This window comes from Zootoca vivipara, chromosome 1 (genome assembly GCF_965207765.1).
Source record: "Zootoca vivipara chromosome 1, rZooViv2.hap1.1, whole genome shotgun sequence".
Taxonomy (NCBI): domain Eukaryota; kingdom Metazoa; phylum Chordata; class Lepidosauria; order Squamata; family Lacertidae; genus Zootoca; species Zootoca vivipara.
The window spans coordinates 36,569,811-36,591,870 of NC_142582.1; the positions used below are offsets into that span (position 1 = coordinate 36,569,811).

The window sequence follows — 22,060 nt, forward strand, 5'->3', positions numbered from 1 at the left end:
GAGTCGGACACGACTGGACCTGATGGTCAGGGATACCTTTACCTTTATACAGCCTGCTATCAGTGTACCACCCAATGCAGACTGTTTTGAGTACTACAGTGTTGCTGAAAATGGCTATAAATTAGATTGAGGCCATGCAGTTATTTGGCACATTCATTGTATGAGTGTATAATATTCTGAAAACAAGAAGGCAGCAGTCAGGTCAAACTGTCTCTTTTATAATCTGGAGGAAACCTTTCAACTTGAGTACCATTTTACACTGTATATTTGTTGCGTTTTGACCGGCAAAATACTGCACAAGTCTACAAACCATAAAGCAGCTTGCAACTAGTGTGACATCATTCCCCAGGGAAGTCAACTTTTTTTTTTTTTTTTTGCTTTGACTGGAGTTTCAGGTGCTAGACAGACAGCGAGTGTGGCTGAAATAGAACTGCACCAGGTAGTGTTGTGATGTGTACAGATAACAGCATGATGTTATGACAGTAGTGTGGAACTAGCAAAGGGGAACAAATGAGAAGTGAAACTGGGTCCTGGGAATATGGAAAGTCACAGGGATCTCCCCTACCCAGTGTGTCTCAATGCCTAAACTCTTCTTTCAGCAAGTAGGACACAAATGACTCCCAAAGACTCTTTGCACTAATTTGGACTTACTTCAGTCATTTTGAATTATCGGAATGCCACAAATGCTACAGTCAATAACCTCAATTACAAAAATATAGCCCTACTTTTTGGATGAAATGACAGCAAGCATTTCTGCCTCCACCTTGACTTTCTTTCTTGCATAACAAAGGTATATTTTCCCCCTTTTCTGTGCCTCTCATTATCCTTGAAATTGGTGATAAGACAGTTCTCTGGTTTCATATATTTCTCAGCTGGTTCTTCCATTTACTGAGACATTTATGTTGCTATTCATAGGTTGCTGTCATGCATTTTTGTTCATTATTACAGGCATTAGTCTGGTTATGATGTATTTTGACTGGCAGTTGAAGTCAAGGAGGAAAAACTGTATTTTATTTAAAAAAAGAAAAGATAAAAGTATCAAACATAATAAAATGTAGCAGAGAAGAAAGGCCTCTACCTTAATAGTTCAGAGACTTCTGTGTCCTTCAGCTATCCTTGTTCTAATATTCTTAGAAAAATAAGTTGGAAGATACACTTTCGAACTAAATGTCTTTCCCCCAGATCTGAAACTTGGATTACTCCATCAACATCAAAGCTAGTGATGCTGCAATCCTATGTGTACTTATGTGAAGTGCCATTTAATTAATTGCACTTGAGAGTAAATAGGATCAAGCTGCAAGACTGATTTAAAACAAACAAAAAATAAAAGACAGAACAAGATTGTGCTTTGTCATGCATAGGGGTTGATGTTGTTGTTGTTGCTGCTGCTGCTGCTGCTGTTGATGTTGTTGTCTAACTGGGCCCTAAGATGTAGGATATATACCTTGCATTGCCCATCTAGTTTTGTTCTGCAAGTAAAAGAAACCTCTTGCTTGTAACTTTATATATGAGTCAGTCAATCAATCAATCAATCAATCAATCTTTATTGCGGTCAAAGACCAGACAGCAAAGTTAACAACAACATCAACAACATAAGCCACATCCGCAAAATGAAGTGGATGTAATTAAACAATTCCTATAAACTTATCTGAATTAAAAATAACACTTCTTCAGCTAAATTCTGTATTCCGGAGATGAAAATTGGTACTCATTTGCAGGCCATCACTTTCACCACATCCTGTCTTGTTCTTGTTGCTATAAAACAGAATTTGCAACAAGTCTGCATAGCTGCCAAGTTTTCCCTTTTCTCGCAAGGAAGCCTATTCAGCATAATGGAAAATCCCTTTAAAAAAGGGATAACTTGGCAGCTATGAGTCTGATGATATCTGGATCTTTATCGGCAAGAAGGAATTTAACATGAGTTTCCTCTGAGCAGCCACGTAATTTTCTTAATACTGACTGTAAACTTAGCTCTCTTTGGGTATTGCAGTACAACAGGCAGTATAGAAGAACATGCCCAGTAGATTCAATAACATTAGAGTTTCATGAGCATAATCTCTGTTCAACTGAGATGTCAAAATGCTAAACTTGTTCAGAAAGTCACTCCCCTTCCCCCCCAAAAAATATCATGGGAAGGGGGAAGATTGGTGGTAGTGATGATGTTACAAGCATGATTCAGTAAATGGTCATGACACTTGTATAACTGCTTTCCACATACAGCTTCCAAGTTCCAATCCAGGTGTGCTAACTAGGCAGAGAATTGTATTTATTCAGTGTTATGCACAACAGTAGTCCTTCCTTAATAAGTATGACTCAGTCCCATTGAATACAATAAATCAATCACAACTGTGCATTTATTACATTTTTTCTAAAAAAAAATAGTCATTTGAAAAGATCATATAGTATAGACCTGCTCAAAGAAATCAATGAGCCCTGCGAAGGAACAGAACTGACCTTTGAAACTAACACTGTACAAAGAGAAGACTTGCTTATTTGTTTTCATTTTGAATTCCCCCTGAAGCTGGTTGGAGAAGGGCTGTAGCTTAGCCTACAATGGCCCTAAGGTTGAGTTCCTGACAGAGGAGGCATGTCCTGTTTTGCCAATTGAGGCTAAATGGAAAGTTCCACCTTGCCCAGCTGCCACCACCACCTACCTGCTCCTGCTGCCACCACCTGCTCTGCCGCCGCCACGTGTTCTGACTTAATCTGCTGCTCGTAGAGAAGCAAGCACAACCACCAGTGCCAATTTGGGGCACGATTGTGCTGATTCTGGGTGAGACCTCACCCACAATAGACGCAATCTTGCTCTAAATTGGTGCCGATAGTGGTGGCACTTCACTACAGTACTGGCGGAAGCGCATGTGGAGCATCCATGGACATGCCACCTCGGGGGCTTCTGCTGCCTGAAGCAGCATCCTTGCCCTGTCTAATTGCTGGGCCGGCTCTGATTTCTGGCAGCTCCAGGTAGAGGTGGAAAAGAACCCTGCCTTAAACCACTGCCAGCATTTGTAGGCAGTACTGAGATACATGGACCATTCATTTGACTCAGTATATGGAAGTTTCCTATTTTCCTCTTAGGGATGTTGGGAAGATGTAAAATACTACTATTAAAGGCCTTTGCAGATGTAATGTAGCATACCACTGCAGTTTGCATGTAGCGTTATGTCGGCTCCAGGCAGACTGAGCAATTTTTATTCAGTAAACATGACAACCGGGGTTACAATTGCTCTCTGTTTTGGTTTCAGGTGTACATTTAAACAGTGGTACAATAAAACAGGAGTTTTGAACTACTTTAAACCAAACCTCCTCCATGGGATCCATAATCCCACAGTTTAATTAACAAGTAGTTTATTCTTTTACAAAGACAAGATGGCTAAAAACAACATTCGCTCCGCTGCTCAGCAGTCTAGGTTGCTTTATTATATGTGCTTACAAGCAAAACATTACTTAGCTTTTCCACTGAGTCAAGAAAATAGCACACTAGGTATTCTTAATAATACAAACGGTTGATCTACGTTGAAGGAAGAAATTCACTCATTTGAATGTGCCACCGCCAATGTTTTCAGGAGCTGACCTTGAAAATAGTATACTTGGATACAAAATAAAATAAATAGGGTGCTTACAGCAAACTACCCCTCCTACTGTTAGTTCCTAGAGGGATAATATGTAACTGTCCCTAACACTGTGGAACAATAAACAGTTTCTTTAAAGCTTTGAGACTGCTTTAGCAAGCACACCAGAGGCATTCTCTGCCCTGATTACACCAATTCTATACAGATCTGTTGTCTGAGACAACAATTAATCCCAGCGTATTTCACAACAGCTTATTAAATTGTTTAGGTTTTTAAGTTTTGTTAGTCTCTTTTACTGTTTAACTTATCTAACAAAGCAATGAATTCCTCCAGGCTCAAAAATAATCAGCTGTAAAGCTAAGGGTGCCGCCAGACTTGTTCCTATTTTGTGGGAGATATGCAGGCACATACTGGAACTTTAGGTGTGTGCATTTAAAGGGTTCTAGTGCAACAAATCCACTATAAATATAAGGCTTTTTGCAGTTTGGAAAATATCAGGGAAATGCATTGAAAAGTGTGGGATGAACAAATGGCTAAGGGGGAGACGTATAAACACCCCACACACAAATCAGGATGAATACAGTGGTACCTTGGGTTACGAAGTTAATTTGTTCTGGAGGCCTGTTCTTAACCTGAAATTGTTCTTAACCTGAGGCGTGCTTTCGCTAATGGGGCCTCCCGCTGCCGCCACACCGCCAATGCATGATTTCCGTTCTCATCCTGGAGCAAAGTTCTCAACCCGAGGTACTACTTCCGGGTTAGCGGAGTTTGTAACCCAAAGTGTTTGTAACCTGAAGTGTTTGTAACCCGAGGCACCACTGTACTGGGTGAATGCTCATAATTGCATAACCACCCTGCAGATGAACCAGAAAAAATAACAATAAGGATGGATACAATCTCACTTCTGTGTAGGTTTTGTGCAAGCAAAGCAGGATGAATGCTCAAAAAACACCTTGTCTGAAGGAGCCATTTGAACCATATACTGTGGCAAAGAGACTTCCCATTAGGTCCAGTTTGTTGAGCATCATTCATGCAGGTAGTGCCCAAGCACGTAATAGCAATTTATTACCGAAAAACTAAACATATCACTTTGTGATATGAGATAATTATGAGACAAGTGTAACAAAGGTAATTAAGTTTAGGGGGAAACTGTTGGCACATGATTTGAATTTTTAAATTTTAAATTTAAATGTAGTTATTTACTGGCATTTTTATCCTGTTTCTCGGTCTCATGGAAACCCAAACCACTACAATCGTGACTGACAATATAAAATATACAAAAGACAAAAGACAACTTAACACCACATCTACAATGTGCACAAAGCGAGAGACATAAGCAATCCCAGACACATACACACCCTAAAAAATATTTCAAAGAGACAATTTTTTTTAACAAACAAACAAACAACAACAAAGACAGGAAAAGCCTTCCTAAAAAGAAATATATTATCTTGGATAAAGATGACTGGGTGGGGGAAGAGCTGTAAAATACATACGTGGTTTAACCCTCTCAGACTTGGAAAGGAGGTAAATGCTACTTTAAACACTCCTCCATTTAGTTTTTTTTAAAAAAACTTCCTGCCAACAAAGAACTAACACATCAGGCAGAAAGAATGTAGCAAAATTTGCCATTTGTTTTTGAATTCCCCCCCCCCCCAGATTATTTAATGTAATAGAACATTCCTATTACCTACAGCAGGTGAGGTAGAATAGAAAACAGGAAGTGGCTGCAACCAACTGAGAAATTTGAGTGAGTGGGGGGAGAGCTATCTATGAATGTTGGATATTTTTGCAGGCTCACCGTTAGTGAATGAGCAAAAGCACCATTGGCCAGTAAGTTTGTATTTGTGTGGAGTGCTGCTGGCTACTCAGTAGTAGCATATCTACACAGGGGTGGAATGCACCACCTGTAAGCTGACTTGGCGCAGTCCGTTTTTACACCTCAGCTTTAGGCCGCCTCGTTCTGCTGCAGGTGTAGACTAGGCCCTAGTATATCGATGGCCACTAGTCATGACTATATGCTGCCTCAGACATCAGAGAAACACCACACCTGTGAACACAGGGAAGAACCCCAATAGATACTTACAGGTAATGGTAGGAATCTATCATCCCATAGTTGACAGCCAGTGATTCTGTCGACTGAATTTCCCCACTAGCAGCTTCTGGGGAAAAGTGTATGTCTTAACCGTTGCTAGGCAACCACAAAACTCACCTGAGGAGCCAGTGCCAGGACAAAGTTGAGGGGAAAATGGTTCCCAAAGGTGTTGCACACAAGGCCTTTCCCCTCAGTGTTTTTAGTGTGTGTGATAGTAAATAAACCGTCATAATGAATTATTATGCGGCATAACAATTTCAGCATATAAACTATACATTGTGAGGATTTGTCTAATGTATCTGATATATACCTTTTAAATGGAGTTGTAGTGTTTTATGTATTGGGTGAAAGAGTGAACAACAAATGCATTTTATGTTTTATGCTTTTTTGCATATTTGCTTAAAAGCCTCATTTCATTAGCTTGTAATTTATTTGTGGGTTGTTGTTGTTTTTTACTTTTTTATTTGCCCTGTTTTTATTTTCAATCATCCATAAACCATTTCATTATTCACTTTTGTTTTGTTTACAGAATATTTATGTGACGTAGGCGAGTTTCTTTGCCATGATCACAAGACCTGTGTATCTCAAAATTGGCTCTGTGATGGAGAACCTGATTGCCCTGATGCTTCTGATGAGTCGATAGATGTCTGTAAGTAAAAGTGGATTGCGGGTTCCTAGTTTTACTTTGAACTGTGACATTTCTGATGGTGTCGTTTAGTTACGGTATAAAAGGTGGATTCTTCGTGATGTATAGACTTTTTGTAGAAACGTGCATTGAAAGAACAGAGAGGTGTTTTGTTCATGTCTCACTTTATAATGAACAATATCGTCCAAGCATATGTTCCGTATTTCCTTTCTGACCTAGTAGATTAGCTACAGAGGGCAGAAGTAAAAAGGAGAGAGAAAATAATAGTATACCAAATGTCATTTGCAACAAAAGTAGGAGGAATACGGACACCTTGAATGAAAATGGAAAGGGAGAAAATGAAAAAGAAAGTGATAGGTGAAAGAAGCAAAGTATGAAAAATGTCAGGGAAAGCTTTAATAAAACATGTTTAATCATCACCATAAAAAAAATCTTGTTTTCTCTGTGGCTGAGGGCTATTTGAGTGTAGGCTTCTCCTCAGCACTCTTGAGATTAGACTAAATCTCTATATCTTCACATTCCCTTGTTTTTAGAACTAAGAACAAAATGAGGAATTCTGATCCATGTCCTCAAGATAATCATTTCATGTAAGAGTAGCTAGTAATAAAATTGGATTATGAAGTGTTGAGGTGAGTTTGGAGGGCAGAGGAAGGGGGCAGGAAGTCAAAGACCACAGCATATAAACACAAAAAGTTTCATGTGTCAGGTAAAAGAGATACGGGATTCTACAATTTCCAGTGAGAAGAAAGAATGAAGACATTTCAAAGATAATATTTATATGGTCTGATTTTACTCAAGACCAGAAAATGGACTGATTTTACTCAAGACCAGTGGGAGCTTTGAATTTTTGTAGCTGACACAGCATATCATGGTATTGATGGCAGGCAAGGCAGGAAATATATTGCCCAATTTGGGGCGGCAGGGGGAGGGGCGGACACAATCCACATCCAACTCTTTATTAATCTTCATATGTAGCCAGACTAGTTAATGATAGTCAGAGCAATCTGATTATAAAACAATAGGATATGATTCAGCGAATGTAGTGCTGAAGCACAAGGGTGTTCCCAAGTTAGCCACCTATTCCCAAGGAGGGCCTATTCCAGTTGGTAGGTGTCAATTTTCTTGTGCCCTATATTTTAGCTTTTCTTAATTAACGCATGCAGCACTTAAATCTGTATTAATGGTTTCTGATTTTCCTATTCAGTAGAGTTTGCCCATCTTAAATGATGTGCCCATTTTTATCTCAGGGGAGGCATCTGCTTCCCACTCATCTCTCAACCAAATACATACCTGGATGTGGCATGAGCACCAAATCCTCCTCCTGTCACCTTGATCTGAGTAAGCCCTTGATCTGAGCCCTTGATCTGAGCTGGGAAGACTCTACTGAATAAGAAAACGAAGACCCATGTGAACTAATACCCACAGATCTTTGAGTTCAGATTCATCTTTTTGTTCAAATGAGTCCGCTGACATGTTCCTCTCTCCTTTCCCTTTTGAACCATTGCCAGCCTTGTTCTTCAACCCCATGCTTCTTTCTTGTCCTGGGAGCACTTTTGGTGTGTGGCTCCCACTCTTGGAGTCGCAGGAAGGGGGCTGGGATTCACCAGTTGAGCCCCCCCCCCTTGTTTACCCTGGCTGGAGAATTTAAGAGTCCAGATGGGGATTGCCAGATGGGGATATCACTGTGGGGAGACACCATCTTTTTAACACCGCTTGACATGAGGCAACTATTACTCAAGTGCTGATACCCCAGTGCCAATCCAGTCTGAAGGCCAAATTCTTAGCCACTAAGAAATTAATGTATAATGCAATGTGTTATCTATAGTCCTTTAAAAAAATGTAATTTGCTTTACTGGGATTCTTCTTATAAAAACTCCTTTGAATATGGTTTTTTTCTTTTTCAAATCCTTTTTTTTTAAAGGGACTCAATAGGCTGCCTTTATCCCTTGGGAGCAATAGACGTATCTTCCTAGAATAGCACTTCTCTTGTAGCGGATGACAACAGGAGCTTTCTTTCTCTGCACCGTGTGCTTTAGCTGACCAAAAAGAACAAGGCTAAAAGTCAGTGAAGAGCTGAACAGTTAGGGAGACAATAGAGACACTAGGGAATCCCGCTGGTAGCAGGATTGTTTCTTGTTGAGTATTTAAGGATTTTTATTATTTTTACTGCACGTTTCCATGTTTCTAGTACGTAGCCATTTGCTTTTGATACTTCTCTGCTGTCTATCCAGTTGAAGATCTACATTTAGGTGTTCACTGCAATAACAGTTCCCAACAATCGGAAGCTTACTTAACTTTGTAGAGCTCTCTCCCCTGGGATATAGTGTTTTCTTCCCTGTTTTAAATTAGTCCTTAAATACCTTTCCAACTTGCTTCAAATTAATGATGTTGGGCTGGATTTTTAAACTGCCACTGCTTACCGGTAGTATGTTATATTATGGGCTCTTCCAGTTGACATGTTTATGGAATGCTTATCCTGATTTACTTGTACAATACTTATACAGAGGTAAGATTATATCTGGACTTTATTGAGTATTCATTTTTATTTGTTTGCAGAGAGGTTATAAAACAATGGACATTCATCCTGCATTCATTGCAATTTGCTTATGGGGTGTTTATACATTATTCCCCATTAGTTATTTTTTTTCTTCTCATCCATTTGATTACATTTCCCTGTCACTTTGCTAACTTCAAAGAGTCCATTTCTTTTTTTAGGGTGCTTTATTCCATTTTAATTTTGCAAACCTAAATTCTTAGTACAGCATGCACTTGAAAAACTCTTGAAAAACCTCCTGACAGTCTGGAATTGGTCTGTGGATTCTGAGGATTGCTGGTCTGGGTTTGTGTTGTTTTATCCTGTTGTCTTTTACTCAACAATTTATGTATCTGTGTTGTATTTTTATTTTTATTTTAATGTTATGTTATTTTTTTTTATTATGCTATGTTAGCTGCCTGGGAGGGCTTTTCTGGCCTGAATGGAAGTATACAAATATAAAAATAAATTGAAAAGGTGAATAGAATCATTCTCAGTCTACTAAAAGATAAATATCTAGGACCCACCCACCCCCAAGCCCCATTCCTTTGCCTTGGCTTATTCTTTCTCATACGGACTCTTCTGCTCCACTTTCTTTCACATCCGTGCTGTCACACATATTTACCTCTCCTTCAACTACCTGCCTCTGATATATGCCTCACATTCAGTTTCTCAGGTGTTAGCCCCTCTTTCTCCCTTCCCTCCTTCATGGCAAGAGTACATAGTACTACATTTAGGCCTTGTGTGATGTTTTCACCAAAACCCTTTCCTTTGTCCCCTCCTTTCCTGCTTCCTCTCTAGTCTTTCCTCCCTTTTCATCCTTTCAAACATCCTTCTGAGGTCACTGCCTACCTCGTCACCTTGTCTCCAAGCTGATCTTAAATTTTAGCATCAGAAGCTACACTGTTTGTCAGCATTCTGTTGTCAACGCACTCACCCACGCTTTTGAACACTAGCCAATAACGCATTGCTTATGGATGACAAGCAAAAGTGAAATTTTTTAGCTATATTGCACTGTGAAGTGCTTTGCAAAATTCATAACTCTGTTTCATAGGTTGAGTTTGAACTGGCATTTCCTCCCCTCAAAGCCAATATGCAATGAATCTGGTACATTGCTATTTGTCCACAGAAGGGAAAGCTACAGGATACTCGCTCTTCTACAACCCTACATGAACATGCAAGCTGTTGTTTTTAGATACAGCACTAGATTGTTCCATTGTGTTAACTTTAGCTGCTATTCTTCTTTTCTGATTTCAGTGATGTCACCTGCTGTTGTTGTACTGGATAAAAAGATTTGATCTCCTGCTTCATATTTAACTGGGTGTTTAACTGCTTTCTTTCAATATTCAATTGGTTTAGAAAAAGAATGCATTATATTTTCTATATATTTGGGTTTTCAAATTAAGAACCACCACATTATAATTCCATCTAGGCCTGTAGCTTGCTTGTGAATTAAATCATTTCAGTGTTCAAATCCAACCAGCTTGGCTGGGCACCCGAATCAATGGAGAGGCCAGAACCTCATCTGGTGCACACTGGCACCAATGCTGTGAAGTTAATGGAACTAACAGAGGATTTGGCTCATGGCATTTTTCAGTTTCACTGACAGATTAATCTAAATCTTAGCACTGAGCTGTAAGTGTGCATGATCACAGGAATGTTGCAGTATTTACATAAAATTAATAATCATCTGAAATGTCAAGTTGCTGAACAGCATTGTTATTTTCCATCCAAAAATCTATGACCACAAATCTATGTCCAATCTGACTGGTACTTCTACTACAATATTCCACTAGGTACATTATTTAACTTGGCCAAAAGGGGCAGTAGCTTTTTTGGTGTTTTAGCCTAGAGAGGGTGGCTTTTTTTTTGTCAGGGACTGTTTTGACAGTCCCAAAAACTTCTATCATATGTTTTGGGAACAGATTGTCCATAAAATAAAAAGGAAAGTCTGGAAATGGAGCACATACATTTCTTCAGGGCTCCAGTGCCAAAATCTAATACTAATAATACTGTACTACTAATAAAAAATTAGTACAGTACTCTGGGTGGCTTTCAATAAACATTAAAATACAATAGTCTATTAATCATTAAAAGCTTCCCTACTAGGAGAAAAGGCACAGGACAAATTTTATGCAAGCATTATTGTTTTGGCAAGACAGTTTTAACTCGCATCTTATCTGAAGTATAGACAGGATAAATGTTACAGGAATTTAAAACAGAAACATGATGTTTTGTAGTACAGCAATTGAGGTTCCTGGTGCCTTTTAAAGACAAGTTCTAAGTCTGCTACCCTTCCTTAACTGTAGATCAAAATTGCCTTCCTGAGGAGCAAAAGCTGGCCTTTGGTTGCAAACCCAGAGACAAGGAAACTTTGCAGAAAGAGTTGTGACTATAGGACTTGACCAGGAGAAATTGCACTAGGAGATTGGAACCGTAAAGGCAAGACACAACTTGTAGGGTAAACTAGGGCCACTTCATTACAATATAACTAAGAAACTTTGGACTTCTACAGCTACACAGGGGAAAGAGACCTTGTGTGGGAAACCATTCAAAACTCTTTCATAAGCCTGCTGATTGGGTGAGTCTTCCCCGTGAGGAGTAATAGCTGGTTTTAAATCCAACTCTTTCCCCCTGCCATGCCTCTTTGGGTGAGGAGGGTCTTCCTGATTCACACTTTCTCAGGGCTGCACAACCCCAGGTGAGTGACATAGGTTAACCCCAAAAGTGATCCATACCCCATCCCACAGGTATTAGAGCCCTGTGTGCAACTCTCTGGAATCCCCAGCCACCTCAAAGTGCCTCAAGGTACTTGCCATCTAAGTCCATCTCCTCCCTTCCCACACACACCTGGCAAGTGACCAAACCAATTGAACCAACCAACCTGACACTCACTGCTTAGCTGTCTTTAGCTGGCACCACAATGTGGAGTAGGAGAGGGAAAAATCCCTACTGCAACCTGAAGAAAACAAACAAATTCTACTCAACCCCAAATGTGGTGACCAGTTAGTCTCACATGACATACCAGGAGGATGGACTGGGGGCCACATCTGATAAGAAAAATGAGGAGGAGGTGGGCGGCAAGGCCTTAAAGGGAGCCAGTATGGTGTAGTGGTTAATAGTGGTGGACTCATAATCTGGTGAACCGGGTTTGCTTCCCCGCTCCTCCACATGCAGCTGCTGGGTGACCTTGGGCTAGTCATACTCTCTCAGCCTCACTCACCTCACAGAGTGTTGTGGGGGAGGAAGGTAAAGGAGATTGTTAGCTGCTTTGAGACTCCTTAAGGAGAATGAAAGGCGGAATATCAAGTCCAAACTCCTCCTCCTCCTCCTCCTCCTCCTCCTCCTTCTATACCAGGCACCCCCAAACTTCGGCCCTCCAGATGTTTTGGACTATAATTCCCATCTTCCCCAACCACTGGTCCTGTTAGCTAGGGATCATGGGAGTTGTAGGCCAAAACATCTGGAGGGCCACAGTTTGCGGATGCCTGTTCTATACTCTCTGCCTACTGCTCCCCTTTGCTGGAATGAGTCTGCTCTGGGAGACCTGAAGTGGTTTCTTGCCAGTCTTCCCGTTTACCTGGAAATGTAGTCCTGATCAGACCACTTTTGGAGCCAGATGGAGGAGCAGTATTGAGACTCTTTATGGGCTATATGCCTTCACATGGACAAGAAGCAGCTATTGACTCAGCTTGGAATATTACAGGGGTCAGCAAACTTTTTCAGCAGGGGGCCGGTCCACTGTCCTTCAGACCTTGTGGGGGGCCGGACAATATTTTGAAAAATATATATGATCGAATTCCTATGCCCCACAAATAACCCAGAGACACATTTTAAATAAAAGGACACATTCTACTCATGTAAAAACACCAGACAGGCCCCACAAATAACGCAGAGATGCTTTTAAATAAAAGGACACCTTCTACTCATGTAAAAATATGCTGATTCCCGGACCGTCCGGGGGCTGGATTTAGAAGGTGATTGGGCCGCATCTGGCCCCCGGGCCTTAGTTTGGGGACCCTGATTTAAATGTTCCAGTGCACACCCAGTAATAAGATCCAGAACAGTCAAGCCCTTGAGAAAAGTGGTTTATGATGCACCCTTAGCAGAGTTGACACCAAAATTCATGAAAAGAGACATTTGACATGAATGGAGTTCTTCTTTAAATATAATATATGAGCAATGCCAACAGAAGCTAAAATAATTTATATGAGTAGCAGACTGTTTCAAGAAAGTAATGTACATTATTAGCATATTTTAGTAAAGACATGCATCTTTCTTTGTTTTTATTACAGTAATTGATTGCACACTCTTGGTGCTGCATTCTGATATCATTTGATTTCATATTTGTATGCTACTTTCCCAAGAACTAAATTCAGCTGCTCTCAACAATAAAGCATTGACTGATAAAAGCAGTGCTTCCTATTGCAGAGAAAAATATAATAAATGAGTCAAAGCAATAAAGGCATAATAAATGACTCAAGTAAGTGTACGTTGCTATATAAGGATAGGAGTCAAGCTAATATAAGCTTCCTCTGCTGCAAACTCTGCAGAACCTAAATGGCAATAGAAAAATGTTCAGAGCTGCTTATTTATATATTTACCAATGGTATCTGTATGCCACCACAGAAGTTCTCTGAGCCATCTAACAATAAGGAAATATAAATGAGTATTTAAAGCAGCATAAATCCAGTAAAAAGCAAAACAGCATAAATACAAAAAGTTTTTTTTTGTTTTTTTTTCTATTCCTGCTCATAAATTTGCACAAAGTGCAATCATACCCTTGTATTAAATGCTAAATTTCTTTCCACTGCAGTTGATCAGCAAAAGCTGGTTATATGATCCACTTAGGTACACTTAAGCATAAACTTTCTGCTGGCCTTTCTCAAGCAGGTGAATTTCACCCTTGAGTGTCAAAGCACTTTGCCACTACAAATAAATCAACATCCTCTCTCTGTTTTCGGCGCGAGCAGGCGCTATGGAGGTCACTTCCCCCACCACTAAAATGCAACCACTGCAAGGAGAAATGAGAACTACTCAAATCCCTAAACGAAGCCTAGAATTGTGCAGATACAGGTCTCTGCGACTTGTCAGGTATGCTTATTCCCTGCAATTTATCTGTCTTTGGGAATAAAATGTGCAGCTGCACATTTGGAAAGGAAGGATTTAGACTGCACCTTATTTTGCATCACTAGCAAAGTATGGTCATGGGGGAACGTCAGCTTTTCTTCCACTTTAGCCATGGTTAATTATCTTATGCCTCTTTTGTTTCCAGATCAGGTTTGTAGGGAGGAAGTTAATTTAACTGAAAGCTGATGGCAGCAGTTCGCTTACTTGAATTCAATGCAAACTCCTACCTATGGTGCAAGAGAAGAATATGGCCCCTGAAGTATAGTGCCTGATGCCCAAATGTCAGGAATAATTAGATCACATTAAGGATTAATTGCTAGCTAAATTGCACTTTCTCTGCGCTAGCTTTTAAAAATGTGTGCCTATTTGAAAACTGAGCTCCAGTAACTTTTTTAAAAAGGGGGATCCCTTTTAAAAGGCAAAACTATACCAATCATTAATACCTAGACTCAAATGATGCTGTCCTTTTTCTTCTTTTTTTAGCCAAAGGTCAATGTTATTTTTTATGACTCAGCTACACGTTTCCAACAGTACCAGGATTTATGCTTCAGAGTATTGGTTCAACCTATGGCACCTTAACAGCACTGTAAGGAAGCATGGTTCTGTATGGCTTTCTGTATCCCTCAGGGGAACCATTTGTGTCTTTCATGCTTTTCCCCAGAGTGCAAGTGAATATTCGAGCAGATGAGTTCTTTGAGCTTTCATCCATTTGACTTTCATTCTTTTCTACTTCTTTTGTGGTTTATTCCCCTTGGCTTGTTTTTTCCTGCTGCAACAGTGTCCCCTGTTCATTAAAAAAAAAAAGCATTTGGAAGGGAATGGTATTGGGTGGACTGTGGGGAAGAATGAGGGCATGCAAAACTGATGCATCCCTTAACTCCTTCATCTCTTTAACACCATGAGCTGCAGGGAGAAAAGGAAGAATCAACCACCCAATAGGGATTCAGCAGGTGTGCCTGAAACTGGAAGATCATTGTTAACCAGTAGTGAAACTTCCAACATTAGGAGCAGTAAACTGTAGTATTGTATATCCTCCAGTTACGTGCTTTCTACTTCCCTGAGCAGCGAGATATTCCAAGAGAAGCAGTAACATTGGTTTGGTTTCCTTTTAAAAGAGAGATAGCCGGTGGTGTTTTGTAGCATTGCATTTATTTGCACGTATACAGGTAGGGCATAGGTGGAGATGAGCCACTTAAGTCCACAGGAACATGTATAAAATGTCATGGGCATCAACCCACCTCCAAACAACCAAGCCCTTGCTGCAACCTATTCTATCGGCTACAACAAAATCAGCTTCTTTCAAGACTAATTTCGGTAAGGGAAGCCTGTGGCACCAAAGATGGCATTTGTGAATCCATGTGCACTCAGAGACAACATAATTAATAATTATGTTTGTTTATTTAGGCAATTTGTATACCGCTTAATTACAATCACTTGCCAACCCAAGGTTTACGCACTCCTGCAGGCTGCAAACCTACTGCCCTTCATCTGATCCCCAGAGAGGCAGTCTAATATATACTTTTGCCTTCTGGAGCTCAGCTCTTCTTTGCTTTTCTGGCTCCTCTCTAGAGATCCAAAATATGCTTATTTTGTTTCCTTTCCACACACTTACATGGCCCTGCAACAGCCCCTCCTCAGTCGGGGTGTGGGGTGAGGAACACGCCTTCTGAACACCTTTGACATTACCAGATACTTTTTCATCAGAAAATCATTAGCTTAGCCTTAGCTCCTACTGAGGGCCATTAGCTTCCTTTGTCACATCCCAGACTCTAGCCAAATCCTGTCTAAATTGTGGTTGTAGTCCTACCTGCAGTAATGGGAAAGCAATTTCATCATGCTCTGTAAGTCTAAAACCTGGGAAAGTGGCTGGGTTAGGGCCAAACAAATCATAAACATTCTTTCTCTCTCTTATATGTGTGTGTGCTTTTTTCACGAGGAACGGATCCGGATTGGGAGCATAGCACGGGCAGAGAGGAGAGCTTAATTGTTTTTAATGCTAAAACTCACTCTGGGACCCTAGGGCGGCCAGTAGATAGATAGATAGATAGATAGATGATAGATAGATAGACAATGAAGCCCATTTGCTCTGGTTTGATTTTCAGTGGGGTCTAGCATGGAGGAAACGATTAAACTACCTATTTTAACCTGCCATGATCATGATACATATTGGTATGTGTGTGGCTGTTATTTAAAAAGCAGCAAGGCAGTGGTGGTGGGGCAAGAGAGTGATATAGTTAATAACACTTCTAGCTTTGCCGTTGATGTTGAGTGCACCTACTGGATGCTGCTGCCCTGATTATGACACAAAACATCACAAGCCCCCTCCCCTCCCCATTGTGCTGTCTTTAACTTCTCACCTCCTTTATCTTGTTTATTTTTCTTCTCTTCTCTCTTGGAAGCTATTTGCTCACCTCTGCAGTGCTGTAGCCTACTGCCTCCTTCAATTATTCTTTTTTATTTCTCATTTCGCATCCCTGCCAATGCTATCCTCTGGCTGCAAAGCTTTTCCTCCAACATTTCTATAAACTGCAGATCAGCAATGCTCCTACTGCTCTATCCATCTGCATTGCAATCACCAAGCAGGAAAAAGGAGCTCTCTTTTTTGCGGGGGAGAAGCCATAAAAGGGAGGGAGGCATTTCAAAGGAGATTGATGTACGATATTACGGCTCCTAAAAAAAAGTGATCAGGGGAGTCCTTGGCTTTTTCACACCAGAATAAAATGTAGACCCTATCCTAGGATTACCCTGAACCTTTCCTGCTCTAAATGCAGGATTATTCCATTTTGGACTTTCCAAAGATAAAAAGTCTGCATTTAAGGTGGGGTGGGAGAGGTCTGGGACAACACTGGGATGGAGAGATGTCATGTGGATGGCCCTGCATTAATGGGCAGGCCAGCTGTTCCAAATTCACATTTTGGTCCTCTGCGGTCAAGCCCTTAGATAGGCTTATTTGGAGCTATAAATTTTTCTTCTGGTTTGCAGAATAATGTTGCCAGATGTGATGTGGTGTACCTTTAGGAGGAGGGGACCATCAAACAGCAACGTACCACCTATTGACGGGCAATAACAGTGATATTCGATCTCCCTTCAAGCTTCAGTAGCCTAAAGTTGTGGATCTGGTGCAGAGAAGACACTGTGCAGGCTTATTGAAATGCAACACAGAGGCTATGCTGTTGCTGTTTAGTCGTTTAGTCATGTCCGACCCTTCGTGACCCCATGGACCAGAGCATGCAGATGCTATGCAGATATATGTAAATAATTTTCAAATAATATAATTTGGTTTTATATTATTTGGGAATTCTGGAGCTGGCATCCAACTTTGGGAAATCATTAGATGCCAAACAGCTTGCTTGTGCTTTCAGCCTTCACTGTTATTTCGGTGGCTAAAAAATCAACCTCTCTTGTATGATACTTTTAATCCCAATTAATGTAACTAAGAACTTGTGGCTCCCGTTTTCTTATTTTTCAATTTTTTGGTAATTGGTTGAAAGAGAAATAGGTTGAATGTGTCTAATCATTTCTGTAGCATCGAGCTCAAACTCCTGCCCAACCGCAACCCACCCACCCCCACCCCCCCCCGCAAGAAAGCTACTTTCACATTTCACTGGGCAAGGAGGGTAGGCAGCAAAAAGACACTTGCATTGCCCTCTGTACATTCTACAAGCTAACATAACACCTTAGATCACTTAGCTGTCTCTAGAGTTTGGCCTGCCTTTGCTGAGAGTCAGGTGCTTTGCCTGTTTAGTCAGCTTCTTTCCCCTCACACTCTTCTGCTTCATCTGCTACACAGGGAGCATCTCTCTTCTAATTCCAGCTAGATCACCAAAAGAGAATAAAGGGGTGCTTTGCATCAGTTGCCAGACTCTGTGTGAAAACTTAGGGCTGCCATAGAAATGAAGTTTCTGACTCTTAGCTCCTTCCTTACGTGCTTCACCTTTCTCTCCCACTTGATTTACATTCTTACAGGATTCTTTTCATGAGTCTTTTGAAAGAAGCCATACTGCTCTCTGTCAGACGCCATGCAATTGTATTGCAGGAAGTGGGAGAATGTACCACAGGCAGTAGGATGCTAGTGATGTCATGCCAGAGCTGCAAAGTACGAATCTCATCCTAAAAGTCAAACCATTAAATAGGGTTATGCTGATGCACTTGCCTCCCTTTCTGAAATAGGGATGCTTCTCCCCCAAGTTTGGGAGTTCTGAATGGCCTGTTCTTCAGGGCCGGCTCTAGGTAGACCCCCGGTGGCATGGTGTGCCAGGGCGCCGGGCCCTGCGAGGGCGGGGGCGCCAGAGCGATCTCCGCCCCTCAGCGCCAGGGCGGCCGACCTGCTCGATACTGCCCTGCTGTTCTTCTTTCTGTAGTATTGGGAATTTTTCATTGTTTTATCAATGCACAGTGACTACTGGAGATACAGAAGAGGGAGAAAAGCAGATTAACTGTATAAATCGAAAAGTGTGGGAAAATGTGCATGCTTAAAATTCAGAATTAAGTAGAGATTTCCTCATTAAGCCAGAATTCAGGACTATTCAGGGGAAAGTGTGATGTGTGTGTGTGTGTGTGTGTGTGTGTGTGTGTGTGTGTGATGGGGTCAATACATTCCTATTCTAAATTCAGAAATATATGTTAGCTTATCACTTGACATCTTACACTTGGGTAGCTTAACACACACGCATGCTTCAACAATTGCGAAGGCTGTAATCACACATGAGACATGTAAAAGGTGGTTCGTAAAATAATAATAATAAAACACATACGTGATTATAAATAGCTATGTTTTCCTTTAGTGGTAGGAACTCTAATTCCTATCTGAGCTGTTTGAACTTCATGTTCCTGGTGCAAGGTCTTCATAAATAAATGTTTCACAAGACTATCCATGTTTAGGTGTATAAACATTTCCCAAACCTGATTTACTTTAGGTGGATGCCATTTTGGGAAGATAAAGGAAGCAAAGTTGTTTCCAGTGTCCGCATTGACTTTGTTGGAGCAAACAGATAATTACCATATTTGCAGTAGATGGATTCACAAATGACAATAATATTTTGTGGCAAAATGTTCTGTTCAAAGGCTGCTGCTTGAGATAATGCCACTTCACCTTGGGCCTCAGTTACAGTGCAACCCATTACAAATGCTCTTATTATAATAATGACACGCCTGGCCTTTAAAGATCACACTGTAAAGAATGCAGTCTATTTAAATAATAGTTGCGTGTTATTCTTTATTCAGTACCCGGAGATGTGTTAAAGTGTAATGACTGTTTTTCCTCTCAAAATTACTGATGAGAACCATTGTCATTCACAAGCAGATGGCTTTCCCAAAGAAATGTGAAATTGCTCTTTTTAAAAAGCCATGCCACAATTTAAAATAAGGATTTAGATGTTTTATTAGGCATACAGCACAAAGTAGCATTAGCCAGTGAAAAGGTGTTTCACTGTGGACAGGGAAATAATACAGGACAAAAGATCTTATGAACAATGCATTATGTATAACTGTAGAAAGTGGTGTATGCCTCATTCTACCCAGCAATAGAAATTCAAATGAAATGCAATTTAGACTATTCGGTAATGCACTTGAAGGTATGTGAAAAGAAAAACTTCAGATGACTTCTTTCTCGGCTGTGTGGTGCTTGCCTATTAACTTATATACATATGCAGGCACTGCAAAATTGTTGTTCTGAGTGACATTTGCTCAGCGTGAAAAAAACCAAAGATTTGAAAATCTTCTTTTGGAGTGTATATATAATAGCAGGCCTTGACATGGGTGATCAACTTTTCAAAATAATAATAATAAAAATAATAATTTATTATTTATACCCCACCCATCTGGCTGGGTTTCCCCAGCCACTCTGGGCGGCTTCCAACCGAATATTAAAAACAGTACAGCATCAAACATTAAAAACTTCCCTAAACAGGGCCGCCTTCAGCTGTCTTCTGAAAGTAGAATAGTTACTTATTGCCTTGACATCTGCTGGGAGGGCGTTCCACAGGGCGGGTGCCACTACCGAGAAGGCCCTCTGTCTGGATGGCATAGCTGTTAATGCAATATATATTAGGACCAATTCATACATTAGAGTCAGTCACTGATGTGCCCATTTAATACTTCCAGTGCTCACTCAAAGTGGTATACTTTTATGAGCAGTGTAACATATCAGGAAAGAGCACATGGAATATGAGAGATCAGTGACCAGAATGGTGTTAGAAAGATGGAATTTCCTGAACATGGAAGTTGATCTGTAGTATTGTGTGAGTTCCCTCTTCATGCCACTGTTGACATTAATCCACCTTACAACCAGACACAGTAAGTTGAGGGTCAATAATACAAATGTGTAAAGCAGTGGACACTCTTCCTTAGAGTTAAGCTCCATTTCTGGCAGTGATCTGAGATGGTGCTTTATTTTTAAAGTACTGGTGATTCAGTGCTTTATTTTTCCACATAATTTTTACCTGCTTTGTAAGTTTATTAGCAACAATGAATGCATGCCACATCTGCAAATACAATATTAGGCAAGCTGAAAGTTGTTTTTCAGGTAATTACAGTATTAACAGCAAATACATGATAGAATTTGTATTTATCAGTGGGATGTGGGGGTGGGAATAAGAACATGTTAACAGTTTTCAATACTTTTTTCAATCACTGACATAAATGTCACAAATGCTGCATATCAGGGAGCACGTGGCATGCAAAAGAGTAGAGGACTATTGTGAAACTACCACCCCTCCAAATCCAATAAATAATAATAATAATAATAATAATAATAATACCCCGCCCATCTGGCTGGGTTTCCCCAGCCATTCTAGGTGGCTCCCAACAGAATATTATTAATAGTAATAATTTATTATTTTTACCCCGCCCATCTGGCTGAGTCTCTCCAGCAACTCTGGGCGGCTCCCAATCGAGTGTTAAAACAATACAGCATTAAATGTTAACAACTTCCCTAAACAGGGCTGCCGTCAGATGTCTTCTAAAAGTCAGATAGTTACATTACAAAATACGCACTCAACCTACCTAAGCAAGGCAAAGAAGAGATAATAAATAAATGTACTATTAAAAGTATTTTTATTATTCAATTGTCTTTCAGCAAAAGTATATCCCTTCTGTTTTCATGTTTCATATTGTGAATATGTCCTTTCTGTATAGCAAATGAAATGTTGCAAGAGAATTGTTGAATTATAAAATAAATTTCAAAACAAGCTCGAATATCTCAAATAGTTGAAACATTGCCCCCTCCCTCAAATATATTGCAATTGATCCTATTTAATAACTATCCTATGTGATAGTTTTACGCCCAACAGGAAAGAAATTGCAAGCATACTAACCCTATGTCTTGTGCGCTGCCGCCACAGACATCCTTCTTGTTGTTTGCATTAACGTCTGACCATTTCCATGCCCATGAAATTAGTATTCTTAGAATTGTTATAGTATTATTTCCATATAAAACAAGAGGCACAGTCTAATGGAGGTTTCTAACCGACTCATTAATGTAATATATCTAAAAAGTGAAGATGTAAAATAGGCACTTCTGGAGTCTAAAAGGGGGGGGGCGGACCTGTGCTTTGTATAATAAATATTCAAGCAGTTGCTGGGTGAGAGAAAAGTGCAATAAATTACAATACAAATTATGAGTGAAATCCAATGTTGCTGTTCCACTTTTGTGAAAGCATTTGATCTGTGGAAGCACCAATTAATTTAAGAGAAGAGAAAACAATTTTCTTTGAATTGCCCTTCCCACTGCATGTCCAGAATCTGATCCAGATGCAGAACAGTGTGGAGGGTGGTATGTGAAAATGTTGGGGAAAGAAGAAAATGTGAGAAAATCCCCTTCCTTCATGTTAGGGAAACACCTCCACTGAATCAAACGCCATTTCATGAGCAGAATTCAATTTTAACCAATGTGCTTTTTATGCTAAAACATGCAAAAAAAATAAAGTACTTTAAGCTAAATAATGAGTGAATATTAACAGTGCTAATTTTAAATGCATTATGCTAAAAATAAAAGTCCTAGCTGTGGGTGTTAGATTTGGGAGAGGCAGTGGGTCTTAACGAGAGGTTAATTCTAGCGTAGGTAAGAGAGAAGGAAGTTGGCTTCA

The 22,060-nt window shown here is 40.2% G+C and overlaps 1 protein-coding gene across 1 annotated transcript in view; it reads left to right on the top strand.

Moving 5' to 3' along the window:
- Positions 1–22,060, top strand: part of LRP1B (LDL receptor related protein 1B) — a 743,096-nt gene that overhangs the window by 206,545 nt on the left and 514,491 nt on the right. The window contains exon 2 of the mRNA XM_060279545.2: positions 6,197–6,316. Within this exon, the coding sequence (XP_060135528.2) occupies positions 6,197–6,316 (120 nt within the window). The remainder of the gene's footprint in view (positions 1–6,196; positions 6,317–22,060) is intronic.